This window comes from Trachemys scripta, chromosome 15, assembly GCF_013100865.1.
Source record: "Trachemys scripta elegans isolate TJP31775 chromosome 15, CAS_Tse_1.0, whole genome shotgun sequence".
In the NCBI taxonomy this organism is placed as follows: domain Eukaryota; kingdom Metazoa; phylum Chordata; order Testudines; family Emydidae; genus Trachemys; species Trachemys scripta.
Genome location: NC_048312.1, coordinates 31,618,085 through 31,636,149, shown reverse-complemented (window position 1 = coordinate 31,636,149; position 18,065 = coordinate 31,618,085). Strand labels below are relative to the sequence as shown.

General features: G+C 55.9%; 1 protein-coding gene across 2 annotated transcripts in view; it reads left to right on the top strand.

The window, feature by feature from the left end:
- The first annotated feature begins 332 nt into the window (after nt 1–332).
- Nucleotides 333–18,065, top strand: part of TBC1D10A (TBC1 domain family member 10A) — a 36,213-nt gene continuing 18,480 nt past the window's right edge. Inside the window, exons 1-2 of one of the 2 annotated variants that reach the window (XM_034791148.1) lie at nt 333–337; nt 10,094–10,193. In XM_034791148.1, the coding sequence (XP_034647039.1) occupies nt 10,149–10,193 (45 nt within the window). In that variant the 5' untranslated portion in view covers nt 333–337; nt 10,094–10,148. Of the gene's footprint in view, nt 338–2,616; nt 2,709–10,093; nt 10,194–18,065 lie in introns of those variants that run through there. The other variant, XM_034791147.1, reaches the window with a different exon arrangement.

Below are 18,065 nucleotides of genomic sequence, written 5' to 3'. Positions count from 1 at the left end.
CTGCAGGAACAGAGGAGGTGGGCCCTACATGAGGGGATGGAGCAAACTCAGGGAGGGTCTTAACAGTGAAGTATTGGCTCCTGCTGGAGGAAGCTGGGAATAGAGGAGGCTTCTGTTAAATTTGTAAATAATTTCAAGGCCTGTGTGTTCCCCTTCCATCCATGACGGCAACTTCTGGTTACTTTGAGGCCTGTTTTGAATTCTGAGCACTAGATGGCTGTATATTTTTGGCCATAGTGTAATTGAGGAGACTGTCTTGTCATCTAGTTCCTGTGGGTGCTGGCTTCCTGTGAGGAGAACAGTACATCTGTAGCTGTTGTAAGAGCCAGAGGTTATTGTAAGTGATCCAGAGGGGCTGCGGTAACGGGGAAGCAGACAGTCAGGGCTCCCACTTGCAGAAGAAAGATTCTGCAAGCCAGCTACCTGTCTGAACTCCACCCCCCTGAACTCCTGCAGCTGATCTACCACTAGGAAGTCTGGCTGCTTAACTCTGACTCAGCTTTCTTCAGGAGCTGCTCAAACTTTGCCCAGCTGAGGGGCAGCATTGACAGCTTGCTGGGAGCCCAAAGGCTGCACTTAGTTTGAATAGAACAGGCTGGATTCTCTCCTGTTTAGCAGAGATGCACTCCATATCCCAGCATGCAGTGTGACCTCTGCTCATGGTGGAGTGTTGCAGGCTGCGGGCTGCACCTCTCGTAGAGATGGAATGGCCCTGACTGTGCTGTAGAACGCTAAGGAATGTGCTCTGCCTGCCCCACTTTAATTGCAATCCGGTTTTGCAGCATGATTGCTTCCAGAGTTATTTCTGTGGCAACATCCAGAAAAAATGAGCTGGGCAGGATCTATTAGTTGTGATCTCATTTGGGGCGGGAGTGGAAATTACAGCATGTTCCTCTAGCTGTGTAGCTACCTGTGATCAGCACCTCTGTAATTTGTGGGCATGAGATAAGCTGCTAGCAGCCCATTTGTTTTGTACTGCTGCGCCGTTGCTTCTGAAGGGGTGGATAGTGGGTCAGCGAGAGGGCCGATCTAGCCTGGCACAGAGTCAGCAGCTAGGGCATCTGGTAAGGTTGTTTAACCCCTTGGTTTCAGAGTAGCAGCCGTGTTAGTCTGTATCCACAAAAAGAACAGGAGTACTTGTGGCACCTTAGAGACTAACACATTTATTAGAGCATAAGCTTTCGTGGACTACAGCCCACTTCTCATATGCATATATATATAACCCCTTGGTGTGAGTGTATCCTTAGAACTCTGAATGTGAGTGTAAAGTTCTCTAAAATGCCAAGCAGTGCAGTCTAGTGGGTACAGCTGGGAATTGGGACCCTCAGGTTCTCGTCCATGTTCTGCCACAGACAGGGCCGGCTCTGGCTTTTTTGCCGCCCCCGGCAAAAAAGGCTCCCACCGCCCCCCTGCCCCTGGCGGAGAGTGCAGCAGGGGAGGGCGCCGAGTCCAACCGCGGGCTCGCTCTCCGTGACCGGCCGGAGCGCTGGCGGGAGGGCAGCGAGCCCGGCCGGGGTCCCGCTCTCCCCGACCGGCTGGAGCACCGTGATGCCCCAAGCACATGCTTGGTGGGCTGGTGCCTGGAGCCGGCCCTGGCCACAGATTCACTGTGGCTTGTGAAAATCACTGCTCTATGCCTGTTTTCCCCATCTGTAAAATGGAGGTATATGTGTCCTCTTGAGCAGTAAGGGCATGCCTAATACCCACACATCAGCCTTGATGTAGTAATGGAGGGGGGGAAGGTCTCGTGGCTTTTTTTTTTTTTTTTTTTAAACACAGCAGCCCGTTAGATCCTTTTCCCCTTGTAAAGGGACTCCTGGCGCAATGCTGCTGTGATTGTATGCCTGTAGGAGGGTGTTCATAGAATATCAGAGTTGGAAGGGACCTCAGGAGGTAATCTAGTCCAATCCCCTGCTCAAGGCAGGACCAATCCCCAGACAGATTTTTACCCCAGTTCCCTAAATGGCCCCCTCAAGGATTGAACTCGCAACCCTGGATTTAGCAGGCCAATGCACAAACCACTGAGCTATCCCTCCCACCCAATGTTAACTCATTGTTTAAAACCATCCTTGAGCCTGGCCTCTGGCCATCAGTGTGCTCAGCGCTGTATCAAAGAGCTTTCGGTCTGAGACCGTGATCGAGGCTGCTGAGTTGTATGAACCCCCATCAGAATCAGCCAGCCGTCAAGGAGTGCTTCTGCAGGTGGCTGTGACATCCCTGGAAGGTGCATGGGTGGCTCCAATAACTCTGCTAGCTGGAGCCAAGGGAATTGGAAGTGCCTTGTGCTGGATCAGGCAGTGTGAGGTATCACCTCCCCTGGGAGATACTACATCCAGGATTTCGAGTTCCCTTATCCTCACCAGGACCCATAGGAACTGGCATGCCTGACGCAGGGGCAGGAGATTTGTCACTGCTGGCTCTGGGCTTTACAATTTCCCCCTCCAGGTGACCTGATCAGTGACAGTCCTGCTGAGAACAGTCGTAGGGCTCTTGTGACTCTCGTAAACGTTATCCTCTGCCCATGGCTGATGGCATTCTCGCATGCTGCTTCTGTTTCCATACAGGGAGCTTTTTCTGCTTGTGGCACATGGTTGAATTCCAGTAACTGTTTCTGTTAATCCACTTCAGCTAATGCTCTGTTCTCCTGGTCGTTGGCCCTCCATTTGGCGCAGCCTTGGCCCTGTGTTCCTGACTTGCTGGGATTGTGGGTGAGAAAGAACTGATGTCAGTCCAAAGCTGTTGACATGTTAGTTTCTGGGCTAGTATACAGTAATCCAATGAGTTGGGAACAACTCATGGGGTCTTTACTTTTGGGGATGGGGGATAGGTGAGGTTCATTGCTTCCTCCCCTTCAGATCCCCACCTGCAGTCGTTAGGATCGCTGGAGATGCTTCCCACCTACCCTCAGTGCTGCTCCTTCAGTCAGTGTCGTTGGGTGGGGGTGAGGGGCTCACTCCTTAGGGAAGGAGCTGCTGCCTCTGCAACATGCTGTGGGAGCAGCAAAACAGGACTCTGGGCTGGTGCATGGCAGCATTTTATGGACAGGCTCCTCTGCCATTCCAGTGCACCTTGGTGAGAGGGGATTGCCCTGGCCTGTAAAGGGGGCCCTTGGCTCTGGGTAGTGCCCCTGGTGTGGGGTAGCGTCTGAGCCTCCAGGTTAGGAATGGAAGAGCTCTTCAGTATGGAATGGGTGCTGGCACAGAGTCAGGGCAAAGGCTGATTCTTAAAGCATCCAACCAGCTGCCAGGTCACACTGCCCCCCCCCCCCCATGTGCCCATCCCTATGGAGTCAGGGCTGTGCAAGGACCCTTAGTTCTTTCCAGGAGCAAAGCTCCCCTACCCCACAAATTAATGCTTTTTAAGAGAACTCTAATGGAGGTGGCTCACTACCTCCTGTGCACCCAGCGGGAGGCTGCTGCCATGTGCAGGAGGCCCGGCAGTGGGGAGCTGGCATTATGCATGGTTTAGCTGGAGGGGCTCTTCTGTAGGGAGGGTTCCAGAGCTGCTGCCCTGTAATCTAGGCTTCCCTCTGCTGCATCCATGCGCAGGGCAGTTTCTAGAGCAGCGGGGAGACGACTTCGCTGGGGGGTGATGGTTCTTGACAGTCCCTGAACGTCAGCTGGTATCAGAATGGGCTGTGGGGAGAACTTTGGGATCCCCTGGACTAGTGGCTTGGGTAGCATGTGCTATATCATCCTGGTCCCGCAAAATATTGACATGCGTGTGGAACTTTAAACCTGTGGCCCCGTCCCATTGGTTCAAGTGCCATGTACTGACGTGCTGGTGTCAGGGTCAGGCAGCCATGGAGAAGCAGATGCAAAGGCGGGAATCCCTGAGTGCGCACAGTTGTGCCAGCTGCCTTTTGGGGGATACCCGAGCCTTCCAAGGGGCCCAGCCTACAGAGCATTCAGCAGCAACTGCCGAGTCCTCCCCTCCCCTGCCCACCGTCCTGACCTGGTGTGGCAGGTTCCTCGTTGTGTGAGATGGATCTGGACCTTGCACTCCCTTATGTGAGCTTGTTCCAGCTCAACAGACAGGGCCCAACTTCCTGAGCACCCTCCTCACCCCGGTACTTCACTGGGTGCTGGGGGCCAGCTGGCCTGGATAACAGGGTTGAATCCCCAAGCTGGTCCAGGTGGACTCAGATGGCAGCTGGGAGCAGGGGTCACCCATCACCTCTGGGATTGACCCTTCATCTCCCATAGATGCCCCACTTGGATCAGCGATGCCATCTGCTGCCATTTCAGGGGCCTGGCAGCAAGGCCCTGGGCTGGGTCGTGGTCACAGCACCCCCCTCTGGATGGATGGCTGAAGTCGCAGAGTCCACGGGATGAAGCTCTACGCTCACTAGCTGAGCAGAGCTCCCAGCTGTGTGCTGAGCAGCCAAGTCCCCCGTTGCTGTGCCTCAATGCGGACTGAACAGCCCTTTGTGTACCTCTGAGACAGGTTAGCCAGTCACTTGGCACCAAGGGCAGGTGACCCAGGAGCTGCTGCACAATGCCTCTTTGTTCTGCCAGGCTTGGGGTGGGTTCAGGGTTGCAAAGCGATACAGGGGCCCCCTGTGCCTGCCCCAGAAGCAGTGCTGATCTGCTGGGGTAGGGAGCTCTCTCTCCCTGCTTTCAGCCATGTCTTCTGGTGGTGTCATATTGAGCGTGCAGTCAGCATCCGCAAAGAGCAGCGAGGCGCAGGGGCGTGCTGAAGCGCCAGCCTGATTGCAAAGAGTCAAGGGTCTAGCCTCTGCGCTGCCCTGGTCCTCATGCCTGTCTTGCAGAGCTCTTCCAGAGTCGATTTAGTGTTGGTGAAAGGTGCTACACTGAAGGTCTGTTTATCCCTCTGCGCTGCCCCCCATAAGGGGGAGTTTAGTCTCATTGCTTGTATTCCAGTAGCACCTATGGTGCCCCCAAGATCAGGACCCCATTGTGCTTGGCGCTGTACATACCCAATGCAAGACACAGCCCCTGCCCCGGAGAGCCTATGGAGCCAAAGAGAGGGGTGGAGAAGGGGGCCAGTATGTTTTCTGGCTTGCAGTTGGGGAAGCAACGCACAGCAATGACTTGTCCCAGCTCACGGAAAGCAAAGAATTGAACCCAGTCTCCAGAGTCCCCGTCCAGGCCCTAGGCTGTCCTTCCACCCGCTCCTTCCTAGTCTCTGCTGAGCCTGCCAACTAATGGTTGTGGGAGGGTTGCCTTGTGACTCCTCCCACTAGGAACTGGACTGAGATGCCACAAAACTTACTTCATGCAGGCTGCCAAACAGCCATCAGATCGTAACGATTTCCAGCCTGTGCTGGCTTGGGCCTAGTGGGCTAGAGCACAGGCTCTGTATCCAGTGACCAGTCCCTGGCACCTCCTGCTCCTGGAGTCCTGGCTCCTGCAGAAAGCCTGGCGTGTGCTCAGCGTGGCGCTGGCATGCTCTTCACAGGCCTGTTACATGGTGGTGCTGGGCATTGGAGGAGCCTGCGATAACAGCCTTCCAAACACCTGGCCGAAGGTGAGCCAGCTAATCCCATTCACTACCCAGCAGAGGGGAGCAGTCACTGGGCTGTGGGTGGGGGGGGAGAGAGAGAGAGAGAGAGACTAAGGGAGCATCGTGTGCAGCTGTGTGGGGGCCAGGGGTTTGTTTTGTTCAAGGGAAGCAGAGTTTTGGAATAAGATTGCATAATTATTTTAAAACCATGGTTTTGGCCTGGAGTGACCTTGCCTGCTATTGTCTGACGCTGCGGCACGGGAGGCTGCAGAGGGGACTGCTTGGGCTGTGGGTTTCAGGAGAGGGGATGGGTGTCCCTGCTGACCTGGTAAAACATCTCCCCCTCCTCTGAAGGATGTTCCCAGGCTCCCTTGTGCCCTGGGCCCATGCTCATTGCCAGCCGGAGTCACGGCAGCTGACCCCTCTCTAAGAGCTGTAGACTTGGGGTATGTCACACTGCAATTAGATGCCTGCATCTGGCCCGTGCTAACTGACTCAGGCTTGCGGGGCGGGCTAGGGGGCTGTTTAATTGCAGCTCTGGGACCCTCCCACTTCACAGGTACCTGAACCTGAACATCTGCACCGCAATTAAACAGTCCCTTAGCCCGAGTCAGCTGTCATGGGCCAGTTGCTGGTTTTGCACTGCCCTGGTGGCCTGGGGAGCTGAATCCTGCAGGTGTGGGGCAGACCGCCCACGAGGAGCCAGCCTTGCTGGCCTCTGGGGCTGTAGACTGACAGGCTCTGCTTGCCAGGGTAACTGCCTCTGGGCTGTGCCAGAGAATGAAGTCCGTTGCCCAAGGCAGCTGCAGCGTGAGTTGGTATCGGCTCACTGGAGCGAGGGGGGGCTGAATTGTCCTCCTGTCCTGGCAGTGCTGGCTTCTCTGCTGTGTCCGCATCACTTTCTTGCCATGGGGACCCACGTGGTGTGGGGAGGAGGTGATGTGCCCCTGTGTGCACAGTGTGAGGGCTGGTGACAACGGCTGGCTCGCTGGGTCACCCTGCACAGACAGCTCTGACCACGGGGTGGGGGGCAGTTAACATGCGCCCTGCACAAACAATCCACCCCCTGTCTCTCTGGAACAGAGGTGCTGATGTGGTCTCCATGCCTTACCTCCCCAGTTACCTCTTCTGCATGGGGCCCTTCCAGCCCCGCCCCTCACTCCAGCGTTTGAGTCTCCTCCTCAGGGACAGCCTTGCCTGGCCTCCCTTCTAGGAGCTGGCCAGCCAGCTTGCGTCTCCTCTTATGGGGCAGTCCTGCTTCCTGTGCCCCAGGGTACCGTGGGGAGGTTCTAACCTAGCAGGTGTGTGGGTAGGGAGGGCTAGCTCAGCTAGTGCAGACTCTGTCTCTCCCCATGTGGTGGGAGCTATTGATCTTGCTGGAACGCGGGTGGTGAAGAGCCCAAAGGGTCCAGCCAAGCCCCCCTGCTCCCCACTCATTCCCAAAGCTGCTGGCTGTGTGCTCCAGGCACGTGGAATCCGTGGAGGGGAGTGGGCCAGCTGGCGGCTGCCTCTTCAGCTTCTCGGTCTGTGACTGGACCAAACTGACTCTTCCCCCCCCCCCCCCCCCCCCCCCTCAGTCGCTGCAGCGCTGAGTCCCGCTGTTGGGAGGACAGGCCTTTGGAAAGCTGGTGGGTCTGTTGTCAGTCGGATCGGGCTGGGGTCGTTTGGGAGCAAGGCCCGCCCATCATCCCATGGGCGGCACCAAACTTCCTGCCCTGCTCTGTGCTATGCCTGGTGCAGCTGCACTGTGGGAGCAGCGTTGGTGTAGGGCTGCCTCCGCCCTCTCACCCTGCTCAGGACATGTCTGAAACCCTGCTGCCCTGGGTTCAAATGCTGCTCTGCCAACGACATCCTGGGTAACCGTGAGCTAGTCCCTTAGAGCCCCAGTGTGTAACTGGAGGTAATTCTCCCCTCCTCCCGTGGGAGGAAGAAGTGGCTGGTTGTGAGGCCCTTACTCCGACTATGGTGAAGAGGGCTGTGTAACAGAGGTGGGTAGGGGAGAGCTGGAGTCAATCGCTCTAGTATAGGCAAAGCCAGTAAATGCGGAGCCAGGGCCCATGTGGCGCGAGGCAGAGGCACAGCCTGGTCATGATGGTTCCGCACTGAAAGCAGAAGTGAGGGTGTGACCGTGGCTGTGGTGAGCGTGGTTCTTGCTGAAGGTTAAAGGGGGACATGCTCGTTCCACACAGACTGGGACTGTAGCTGCTGGCTCTGCGTGGTGACCGAATTGCCTCCCTTCTGCCTGAGCTTGTGTAGTACAAGGGCTAAATCAGATCTAGGCTAAACTCAGATTGTGCTGGTTTGAGGTTTCCAGTATCCGCTACAGCTCAGTGCTATTAGGGTGACACAGGCACTAGCATTTCGAGTGTCACTACCGCACTGTATCGCTTGTAGGAAGCAGTGTACAGTAATACTTGTTGGGGGAAGGCTGCGTTACAGACTGTGGTGCGCTGTCACTTTCCTGATGTGCATTAAAAATCTCCCCCAGGGTATCTGAATTGAATCGAGTTTCTCATGACATGCTGCTTGTTCCCAGCCCAGCGCCTGCTGGGCTCCATCTTACCTGAGTTGGTGGAGGTGCACACAGCTGTTAAAGGATGGTGCACGCCCGTGGCAAGGAGCCCATGTGAAAGGCCTATCTCCCTTCCATTGCAGGTGCCATCCAAGTTGCATGTGGATTGCTCCTATGGGCGCAGCACAGGCCGTTCCTGGATACAGGATCTAACTCAATTTCTTGCCTCTCTGTGCAGTGGGTTGGTGCCAGTTCTTTAGCTTCCCGGGCTCAGGGCTTGTGCCGCACTGAGGGATGGTATCTGTAGTGCTGGCTGGTCTCATTTGGATGGGGGCTGGTCTGGGAGGAAGAGAGCTATGGCTTTGCTTTACACCCAGTAAAAGTCTTAATACCGGTGGAGAGAATAAAACCGCTGCCAAGTTCATGAGCTCTCGGTCCATCCTGTCCCAAGCGCATCCCTCTGAACCAGGGCTGATCTGCCATCGGATCCCCAGGCCTGAGCCCAGATGTTGCTATTGCTCTGTAGGACAGTCTGGGGCTGGTGGGAGGTAGATCTCTGGCAGACCTGGACCCTGGCTTTGAAGCATCCCCTTCGCAGTACTTGAAGCTGTTAAAAGGGGGTTGGGGCGATGTCTGGTAGCTGGCTTTGACTCCATCCCCGGCTCTCGAAATCCATCCCCCAAACTCAGGGAGCAGAGGCAGTGCAGAAAATGACTGGTAGGAATTGTAGAGGACCTGGAAGGCTGCCTGAGCTGCCGAGGTCAGGATCTGGCCAGTGGCTCCCTGTGAGTAACACCCAGCTCGGATAGATGTGCATGCGCTAACTTGGATCCAGCTAGTGCGCTAAAACCAGCAGTGTGACCACAGTGGTATGGGTGATGGCTCGGACTAACCACCCAAGTCCAGTCCCTATTGGATGGTTAGCCTGGGCCACCATGGTCACACCACTGGTTGTAGAACACAGGCACAATCTTCCTCTAGCTGAGCTGGGAATTGCATCTCCTTGCTGCAGTGTAGATGCACCCTAAGAAACTGGTGCTGCCAGTTGTCACCGGCTGCCAGTCCAGAGTCTGTTAGTGCAGCACCCTGCCGTATTTTGTTCTTCAGAGCTCTGAAGTTAACACTCCTGCCCAGTAGAGCAGGGCAAGGGCTGCTGCCTGTTTCTGTGTGCAGAGTGGCCCACATGCTTCAGGGTTCTGGAGTAGCTTGATGGCCTCTGTATCTTGTTCTTTCTACTGCTTCTGGCTCAGGAACCAGACCCTGACTTACATTGCTGCTGTTAAAGGTTTAGTACTTGGGGCCTAATCAGGCCTGGGCCCCCATTGTGTTAGCTGCTGTATAAATCTGTCCAGATGCAGTGCCTGCCCTGCTTAGCTTACAGTCTGACTAGTGGCAGCTGTTGCCTCCCCCTCAGGCCATCGCTGGCCAGTGTCAGACTGGCAGAGACGTGGGAAGCTGGCTGGGAGTGGGTCAGGAAGGGTGGAAGGAGAGGAATGGGCATTCCAGAATGGAGTCATTGCTGGTGCGGTGGAGGTGGGGGGTTGGCAAGATGCAAGGCTAGGTAGAGAAGGGGCACCTGGGAGGGTTCTTGAAGGTGGGGCCAAGGCGCTGGCATCTGCGGTGGTGAAATGATGGGAGCTGGTGTAGGTAGCAGAGCAGCAGGCCGGGAAGAGGAATCTGCACGCACACTGGAAGGACAAGGTGGAGCGCCAGGGACCAGGACAGAACAGCCTGGATTGTAGGAATGCAGCAAGGTGTGATGCTGCTGGGCTGCAAGGAGAGGGCCGGGGGAGTCGAAGCTGAGCCCCGGGTTAGAGGTCTGTGTCGTGAGCATGCAGAGTAGGAGGGTTGTATGCGAGGGGGATTCTCAGCAAGCACTTGTCCAACCCCATTGTCCTAGGGAGCCTGGGCGGGTTAGAGCCGTTCCCCAGGTGCTCCAGGCGGCAGGAAGCAGCGCAGGGGGATGGGGCGCATGGAGCAGGTGCTCTTGGAGGTGAAATCCTCTGAAAGGGCTGCAGGCTCCCAGTTCCACTTGCTGTGAGTGGAGCGATGCTAAATCCTGATTTGGTGGCTTTGCCCCGTGTGACATGTTCTCTTCTCTCCCCCGTCCCCTAGGCTGGAGGAGGTGCCGCTGGAGGTGCTGAGGCAGAGGGAGTCCAAATGGCTGGATATGCTCAATAACTGGGACAAATGGATGGCCAAGAAGCACAAGAAGGTAAGTGTACCTGAGAGCTCTAGTGCTCTTCTCCCAGCTGTCCTGTAACCCTGGCTCTAGCAGTTCTCACTTTGGGGTGTTGGGACCCAGAGGGTCTGTGTAAATGCCCCCGGGGTTGGGGGTTTCCTTCCTTGGTGTGAGTTCCCTCTGCCTAACCCTCTCCCGACACCTCAGCTGTGCTCATCCAAGCAGGTGCTCAGAGGTGTGAGCAGAGGACTGATCGTGAGCTGACCCATCCTGGGAGCTGGGTAGGGAGTTCTTCTCCCAGGCCTCTCTCATTCAGGGAGAGAACAGTGGGGTTGGGTGGTGCCCTCTCTGCCTTTCTGGGAGCTGTTTGGCTTTAGCTGCCGAAGTGTCACTGTACTGGAGCAGCTAGTGGTGGGGCAGCTTGGCTTTAGCAGAGCCTCCTTTTCCCTCACTGGGGGGTGTCCTAATGTGAAGGGGAGAGGAGCCTGGCCCACTTTGTTCCCATCTCCCCTGGGTCTTCAAAGGCAACGCTCCATGTTCAGACATCAGCTCTGGGGAGCCAAGCATTGGGGGAGGGGGAGGGAGGAGAGGGGAGCGCACTTAAAGGTTAAAAACAAAATTCCTTCCCAGTCTAACACTTGACTTAACCCTGAATGTTAGAAATCCACGTTTCCTCACCGATGCTGCTTGCTCCACTGTGTGGTCTGCTCGGACAATGGAAATATGCTAGTCAGTTTCACTTATGGCTTTGTTCCCTACGCCTGTACTGAAGTGTTTGCATTGCAAGTACAGAGTAACAGGAACGCAAACGACGTTTTCATTGACACCTTTAATTTCATTGGCATCATGGGAATCTCAGACTCTGAGCTTTTGTCTGTAACTTTTCCTTTTCGGACCTGAATGGACGTGGCTAAGGGCTTGGCGACAGTATAGCCACTTGCTGGCTGAACCCCTCTCGGAGGAGCCATTTCCTCTTGTGCCAGAGTCTGCTTTGTCATCCTTGGGAGGGGATCGAACTTCTTAAAAATGAAGAACAGACCTGCAGAGCTCAGTGCAGTGTCTTAGCTAGGCCTGTGTCCATAGTGCTGCAGTGCCCAAAAGCTCAGTGACAATTGGAGCCCTACTGAGCAGCGCCCGGCTCAAACGTGGACTGGCGCTCTGCCCTGAACTTAGATTCCTACATCATCTCTATCTAGGTCAGTGAGGTTTCCCATAGATTGCTAATCTGCATCCATCCCTGTCACTGGGATCTAAGAGATGGGCCCTGCTGTTACTCGTGGGCTGTACAAGGGCAAACGATGTTGTCTTGGTCTCCTTTTGCCCCTTGGCAGCACAGTTCTGTCTGGAGTGGAGCCCACCTGGCACCTACTTGTTTCTCTGTTACTGACCCTAATAAAACCAGATGCAGTTGAGGATGCTTCTGGCAGCATCTTTCCTAACTCTTGTGCTGTTCCTCTGAGCAGAGCAATCACTCATTCTACTGCTTGAGTCAAGTCCACAGAGCTCCCAGGAGAAGGCAGGTGAGCAGGCCAGGCGAGCTCCCAGGCAATCGAGCTGCTTGCGCTAAGGCCTCTTGCTAGTAATGCAGGCTCCAGCCCTGCGGTGGTGCCCCACCTGCATGCTTGCAAGCCTGAGACTTCCTCCTTGCAGCTAGGACTGATCCCTGTGCAGATCTCTGCAGCACTGTGCCCAGGGTCTGACTGAAAGCGCTGAGCAGCCTTCCAGTGCTGCACTTGGGGCCGAATGTCTAGGGCTAGCTGTCAGGAGCAGAAGAGTCCCAGCATGCTTCCAGGCTGGGAGTGGTTCTTTGGCGGCACCACAGCTGTCCAATCTGTGCAAGGTGGTTCTGGGGTAACTCCCTTCATGCAGACCTCCCTACCCTGAAGCATCAAGACTGAACAGCTCTTATTATCTTTAGCTGCCAATGTCAATGGTCCCTTATCCTGGCCTGGTGAAATCCAACTGTGCGCATGCTATGCTGTGCATGCCTTGAGCTTCAGCATTCCTTTTTAGTGTCACCTCATTCTCACCTTGTGGGACTGGTTAAAGGGAAACGTGATCACACGCTGCACAGGTGCATCCGTGGTAAGGGTCCCCTCAAACCTCCCCAGACTAACCGATCGGCCTGGCCATTGTACATGAGCACTGCCTTCCTGTGCACTCTTCCAGGGTAGGACAGCCTGAAATGGACAAGTCCTACTGGAGAGTGAGTCCCATTGCTTTAGTCCAAAGCCTGCCCTCCCTTCTCATCCCATTTGGAGAAAACAGGCTTCTTAGTCTCTACACCATTCCCAAGCACCGAACTCTCCAAATCCCCTCTTCGATTTTGGGGTTGGGCAAGGGCAGTCGCACAGGCAGGTCTGAACTGAGCTCCCATTCCTTGCTTCTGCCTGACCCGTCCATTCCACTGTTCCTCTGTACAGAGCAATCCAGGGAAGGGGAACTTCTAATGCTAGTGCTGTGAGATGATTGAATGGAGCCAGAGCATGAAGCCAACAGCCAGGCTCAGCATTTCTGGCTCTGCTGCAGCCCAGCGGAGTCACGTGTCTCCATGGAGCAAACACTTGTCCAGATCCCATTGCAAGGGCTGGTAGATGATTGATAAGCCCAGGGTCTCTGCTGGGGAGGGCTCACTGGGCTTAGGCAGAAGCCAGTTCCCATCTGCAGTGCCCCAGAACATGTGACATTTCCTCTCAAGCTGACCAGAGGCTCTGGCCTGCGTTCCATGAATAACAGAGGGCTGCCAGCACCTCTTGCTGAACATCGGTGGCAGGGCTAAGGCTGGGGGGAGCGAGTCTGTTCCTGGGGTGGGGGCTCCCTGTAAAATCTCAGCACTGGGGCCCGTCACTGCTCTGCTTCTGGTTTTGCAGCCTTCTGTCAGGTGTGCGTAGAGTTGGGGGTGGGGTGGGGAGTGCGAGTCATTGTCACCAAGACTTCCCTGCTGCCCATGGTGTTAACCAGGATTCTCTGTCTCCTGGCATGCCGAGACTCCCTCCTGGGCCTGTTCCCGCCCAGCACTTCTCAGGTGCTCTGGAGAATCTGCTCAGCAGCACACCCCAGATGCCTGGACCCCTCACTTCTGCTTCTCCCCGCTCTTCCTTCCCGGTGGGCCCTCCAGACACACAGCTTTGGCACGTTGCTCCGGCTTCACCTTCTCCCTGCTGTCCATCGCTTCCTACCTTGTCAGACTTTGCCCACCAGGCATTTGATCCAGAGTCCCTTCCTGTCTCACTGCACCCAGAAAGGATCAGGCCGGGTGACCCGGGGAGAGGTTCTCGTTCTGCAGATACCGCTTGAGCACTAGAGTTAAGGTAACAAGTGAAACTGGCACGACTTCATCAGCGGCGATCCTGAAAAGGGAAGTTGGGCTGTTCCCAAGGGCAGGTGCAGAGAAGGGGCTCCACTGGCAGGGACAGGGTGGGAAGGAGAAGGGATTGCTCAGCGGGCCTCAGCGCCTGGCAGGGGGTGATTCTGAACTGGCTCCTGGTCTGAATGGGGAAGACGCGGGGCCGCAAGTGGGGAAGGAGACAGGACCGCGCTCTGTGCGGAAGAGGGTGGCTGGCAGAGCTATGCACAGGCTGGAGTGGAGAGCTGGGACTCAGAGATCCTCACTGGGGGGGGGCAGTGGGCTGAGGTTAGAGGAGGTGAAAGGCTAGCTTTCAGCTGGCAGCACTGTTGAGGGATGGCGCGAGCAGGCAGCGCTGGTGCTTGGAGACGTGGGAAGACAGTGCAGAGTTAGTGGCTGCCCACCAGTGTAGTGCCCGGTGTGGTATGGAAACAGCAGGACTCTGGACGTTACTTGTGCTTAAAATCCTGCCTGCCAAAACCAGTTCAGCCCTCGAGCCTGAGGCACAGTATCTGTGAAGCCTGGGATGCTGCAGCTCTGGCCTCGGCTCTTCCCATCCCTGGCACAAAGGGCTGCGGTGAATGAGCATCCAGGTGAGCTTTCGTGGCCTAAAAATCTCAGGCATCTTGGCTGGGCTGCCATCCCCTCATGGCTGGGTTCAGCTCCCAGTTTTGCGTCCTCGTGCAAGCCCTGCAGTGCAGGGAACCTGGGCCTTGTTCCCACTGTCCCCGTGTGCAGCCTTGTGCATGGGAGAGGGGAGTGGAGCTTGGCGGTGACTACAGCTGCACAGGCACTGCCGAGCCAAGTAGAAGCCAGTGCACGGGTAATCCCTCAGCCTCTAGCTGTCTGTGCAGGGCCTGGCCCGGGTGCCACTTATCCAGTGGGATAGCTGACCTGAAGGTGTTCTTGCTCCCAGCTCTGCTTCCTCCTTGCCTGTGAAACCAGTGGGATGGAGACTGTGGCTTTAAAAGAAGCCGTCAGCGTTTCAGAGATGCCTGCTGCTCTGGGCGCTGTGCACAGTGCTTCCTGTTAGTGTGAAGGCCCTGCGCTGCCCAGGGCCTTGCTCTGCTGGGGAGTTGTTTGTTCAGGCTGATTGTGTTGGAAGCTGCCCTGGCGCGTAGACCAGGAAGTCCTGTGTTTCCAGGAACACGGTTCTCACCTGGGGTGGGGGCTAGCACGTGCAGTTACTGCCCATTGTTGAGGAGTCTCAGCCATGCTGCCTTAAGCCAAAGCAGCTTCTGCTAGGCTAGATGTGACTGGTCAGCAGCTCAGTGGCAAAACAGAATGGCGGGTGCTGGGTGGACAGATCACTGCAGTTCTTAGAGCGAGAGCAAACAAGCCCAGTTCCAGCTCGTTCTGGTGACAATCTGCCTCCTGAGCTTTCCTGACAGATCCTAAAATTTTATTAAAAATGTTATGGGGGGGGAGGGGGAGGGGGAGGGATAGCTCAGTGGTTTGAGCATTGGCCTGCTAAACCCAGGGTTGTGAGTTCAATCCTTGAGGGGGCCATTTAGGGAACTGGGGTAAAAATCTGTCTGGGGATTGGCCCTGCTTTGAGCAGGGGGTTGGACTAGATGACCTCCTGAGGTCCCTTCCAACCCTGAGATTCTATGATTCTATGACAGCTGACCAGAGCTTGGCCCATCAGGGAGTAGAAGCAGAGCCTATGGGGATGCAGCTGGAGCACAGCCAGCTGAGGATTGCAGGACTGTGCTTTCCTCTTGTCTGGGATCTGGGCAGCCTGCTGGATAATGTCCCATATCGCATCTCTCAGAACTCTCCAAGGGGTCAGTGGTCAACTTCTGTGACTCAGTTTCCCTATTTGTACTGACTTGCCCAAGGTGTCACAAGTCAATGGCAGAGCAGGGTCTAGAACCCTGTATGGGATGAGAGGTTTCTGATTATATAGAGGGGTCACTGGGTTCGGATTCTTGCTCTCACATAGCTGACTGCACCCCTCCAGTCTCCCCAGTACCAGTGGGGCTGTGGGTGGGGCTGTGATTCCAGCATTAGCTGCTTTTCCCCCTATTGGAGATGTCCCCCTGCCTGGTCAGTGGCGCATTGGGGTCTTTGGTAGAGGAGGTGTCTGCTGGGCTGATCAGCACAGCCTCAAACAGCTGGACTCCTGACGGAAGCAGCTGCTACAAAGTGACTGGGCCATGCTGAGAGGTGCCCCTGAATCTACCCTCTGCCTCCGGCTGGGCCATAGCCCAGGGTTGCGCTCCCCCTACCACCACCCCTGTCTCCTCCTAATCTCGCTGTTGTGTACAGAGAAGCTGTTTCTAGCATCATTAAGTGTCAAGATCTGAGTGGCAGCTCAGGGTTTTGGTGAGTAAGTCCTGGCTGGGAGCAGTGAGTGCTTCTAGGGCACTGGAGAGGCTGACAGGTCGGCTTTGTTAGCCCTAGTGGCAGATGTGTGGCAGGTTCCCGGCCAGACCATGTACTGTGGGAGGGCTGCGTAAGGAAACCTCAGGGCGTCTTCCTGCGTTGCCAGAGCTGCCTCCATGTGGCAAGGCTTGTGCAGGGCGACTGGAGCAGCCCCACTGCGATCCGCTGATGGCCACTTCCGTGATCCGAAGGGACCCCTGGGACCCTGTGACCTAACACATGCCGAGAACTGCCCTGAATGAATTCCTGTCTGACCTGGAGTGGCTGTTGGAGATGCTTCCGACGCCGGTTTCAAAACTGCCCACGATGGAGAATCCACCATGCCCGTTGGTGGATCGTTGCAGTGGTTAGTTACTCTCGCTGTTAAAAAATTGTGCCTTATTTTCCTGTCTGAATTTGTCTAGCTTCAGCTTCCAGCCATTGGATTGTGTTATCCCTTCCTCAGCTAGCCTGCGGAGCCCACTGACCATATCTGTTCCCCATGTAGGGACTTAGACTGATCACGTCACCCCTTACCCTTCTCTAAGCTAAACACAGAGCTCCTGGGATCTGTTGCTCTAAGGCAGTTTTCTAACACTGCAATCATTCTCGGGCTCTAAATTCATCTGGCTGAATAGCTCATTGGGCAGTGGTCTCTGCCTCCGCCTGTTTCCTGGCAGCCAGAGAGCTCTACTGATTCTCCCCTTCGTGGGGAGGCAGGCAGCTGCCTCGTGATTTGGACTTTGGTCCCAACTGAACACGTGCATCCAAAAACTATTGCAGGTTGTGGATGTTTGACACAGATGGCAGCTGCGAGGGCTGCTGCTACCCCTCAGGCCTGGCCCGGCCTGTGGGTAGCAGGGGGTGTTGCAGCTGGTTAGATTGGAATGCGCTGGCATGGGAAGGTATCTGTCACTGCTCTTGCCTGGCTCCAGCCACTGCCATTATACTGCAGCCTTGACTTAGCCAAAGGATGTTCTGATGGAAACGCTCCCTTGTTCCTCTTGCACAGAGCTACTGAGAGTTGTCTGGCTCCTACAAGATGGTCCAGCTCAGCAGAGTTCTTTTTGATACACCATGCCCAGTTAACCTGTGGAATTCACTGCCACAAGATGTGGCCAAGAGCTGCTTAGATTCAGACACTTATTGGGGCAAGTGTCCAATCCTTATCTACTATTGCAGTACACAGGGTGAGAGAGAGAAACCCTCATTCCAACTACTAACTGATGGAGGTTGGGAACAAACTTCCTGGGGAGACAGGTTATTCCTGAACTGCCAGCTGGTGGGTTTTTGCACCTGCATCTGAAGTAGCTGGAGCTGTCTGCTGTGAGACAGGGTATTGGCCTAGATGGGTCTCAAGTCTGATGTGCTGTGGCAATTCCTAGGCTCCTAAGAAAGGGTCACTGGGGCCCTCCACCTCCTGGCTGCAAAGGTCGGCATTGTGGTGGGAAGCCAGCTCGCACTGCTGTCGGGGGGAAGTGGGGCTGATCATTTGAGCTCACTCAAACACTATATTGGTTTGGATGCACCAAAGCTATAGTAGAGTCAAGCTTCCCCTCCCCTAATGGGGGAGACGCCTCCTGCAACACTGCTGCCTCTCCTCCCTGGAGCGTGCCATCTCGTGCCCAACAGCCTAGCCCTGGCTCAGCACCAGGGCTGCAAGGAGGAAGCAGCTTCCATATGTCTGGCTGCCTTCCACTCTTCCTCTGTGTGCAGGCACTCAGCTGTTCTGTCATTGCAGAGCTTGTATGAAGGCTGCGAGGATCAGTGCGCCCCAGGAGCCGGGAAGGGCTCTGTTTTGTTTCATAATACAAATCCCCAGCCTAGTCTGTGTTGTGGCTGAGTCCTGGGGAGGGCTGATCCTGATCTATACCCTGCTTTGTCTTGCTGCTGACGTGGACTGTGAAACTGCAACCATCCCCAGCTCCGGCTGCTGTCTCTGAACCTTTAAACTTTCCCCTGCGCTGCCCAGAGGCAGCCGCACCTCCCCGGAGCTGCAGGGAGCAGTTAAGGTTGAGGAGTTAGCAGGGCCGGCTCCAGGCACCCAAGCACATGATTGGGGCGACATCTGGTAAGGGGCGGCGGGGGGAGCGCAGCGCGGCATTCCGCGGGGGTGGGCGCTCCGGCGGCGGGGGGACGGGCTCCGGCGCTTGGCGGCACTCTGGGGGGGGGTTCTGGCGGCGCTCGGTGGG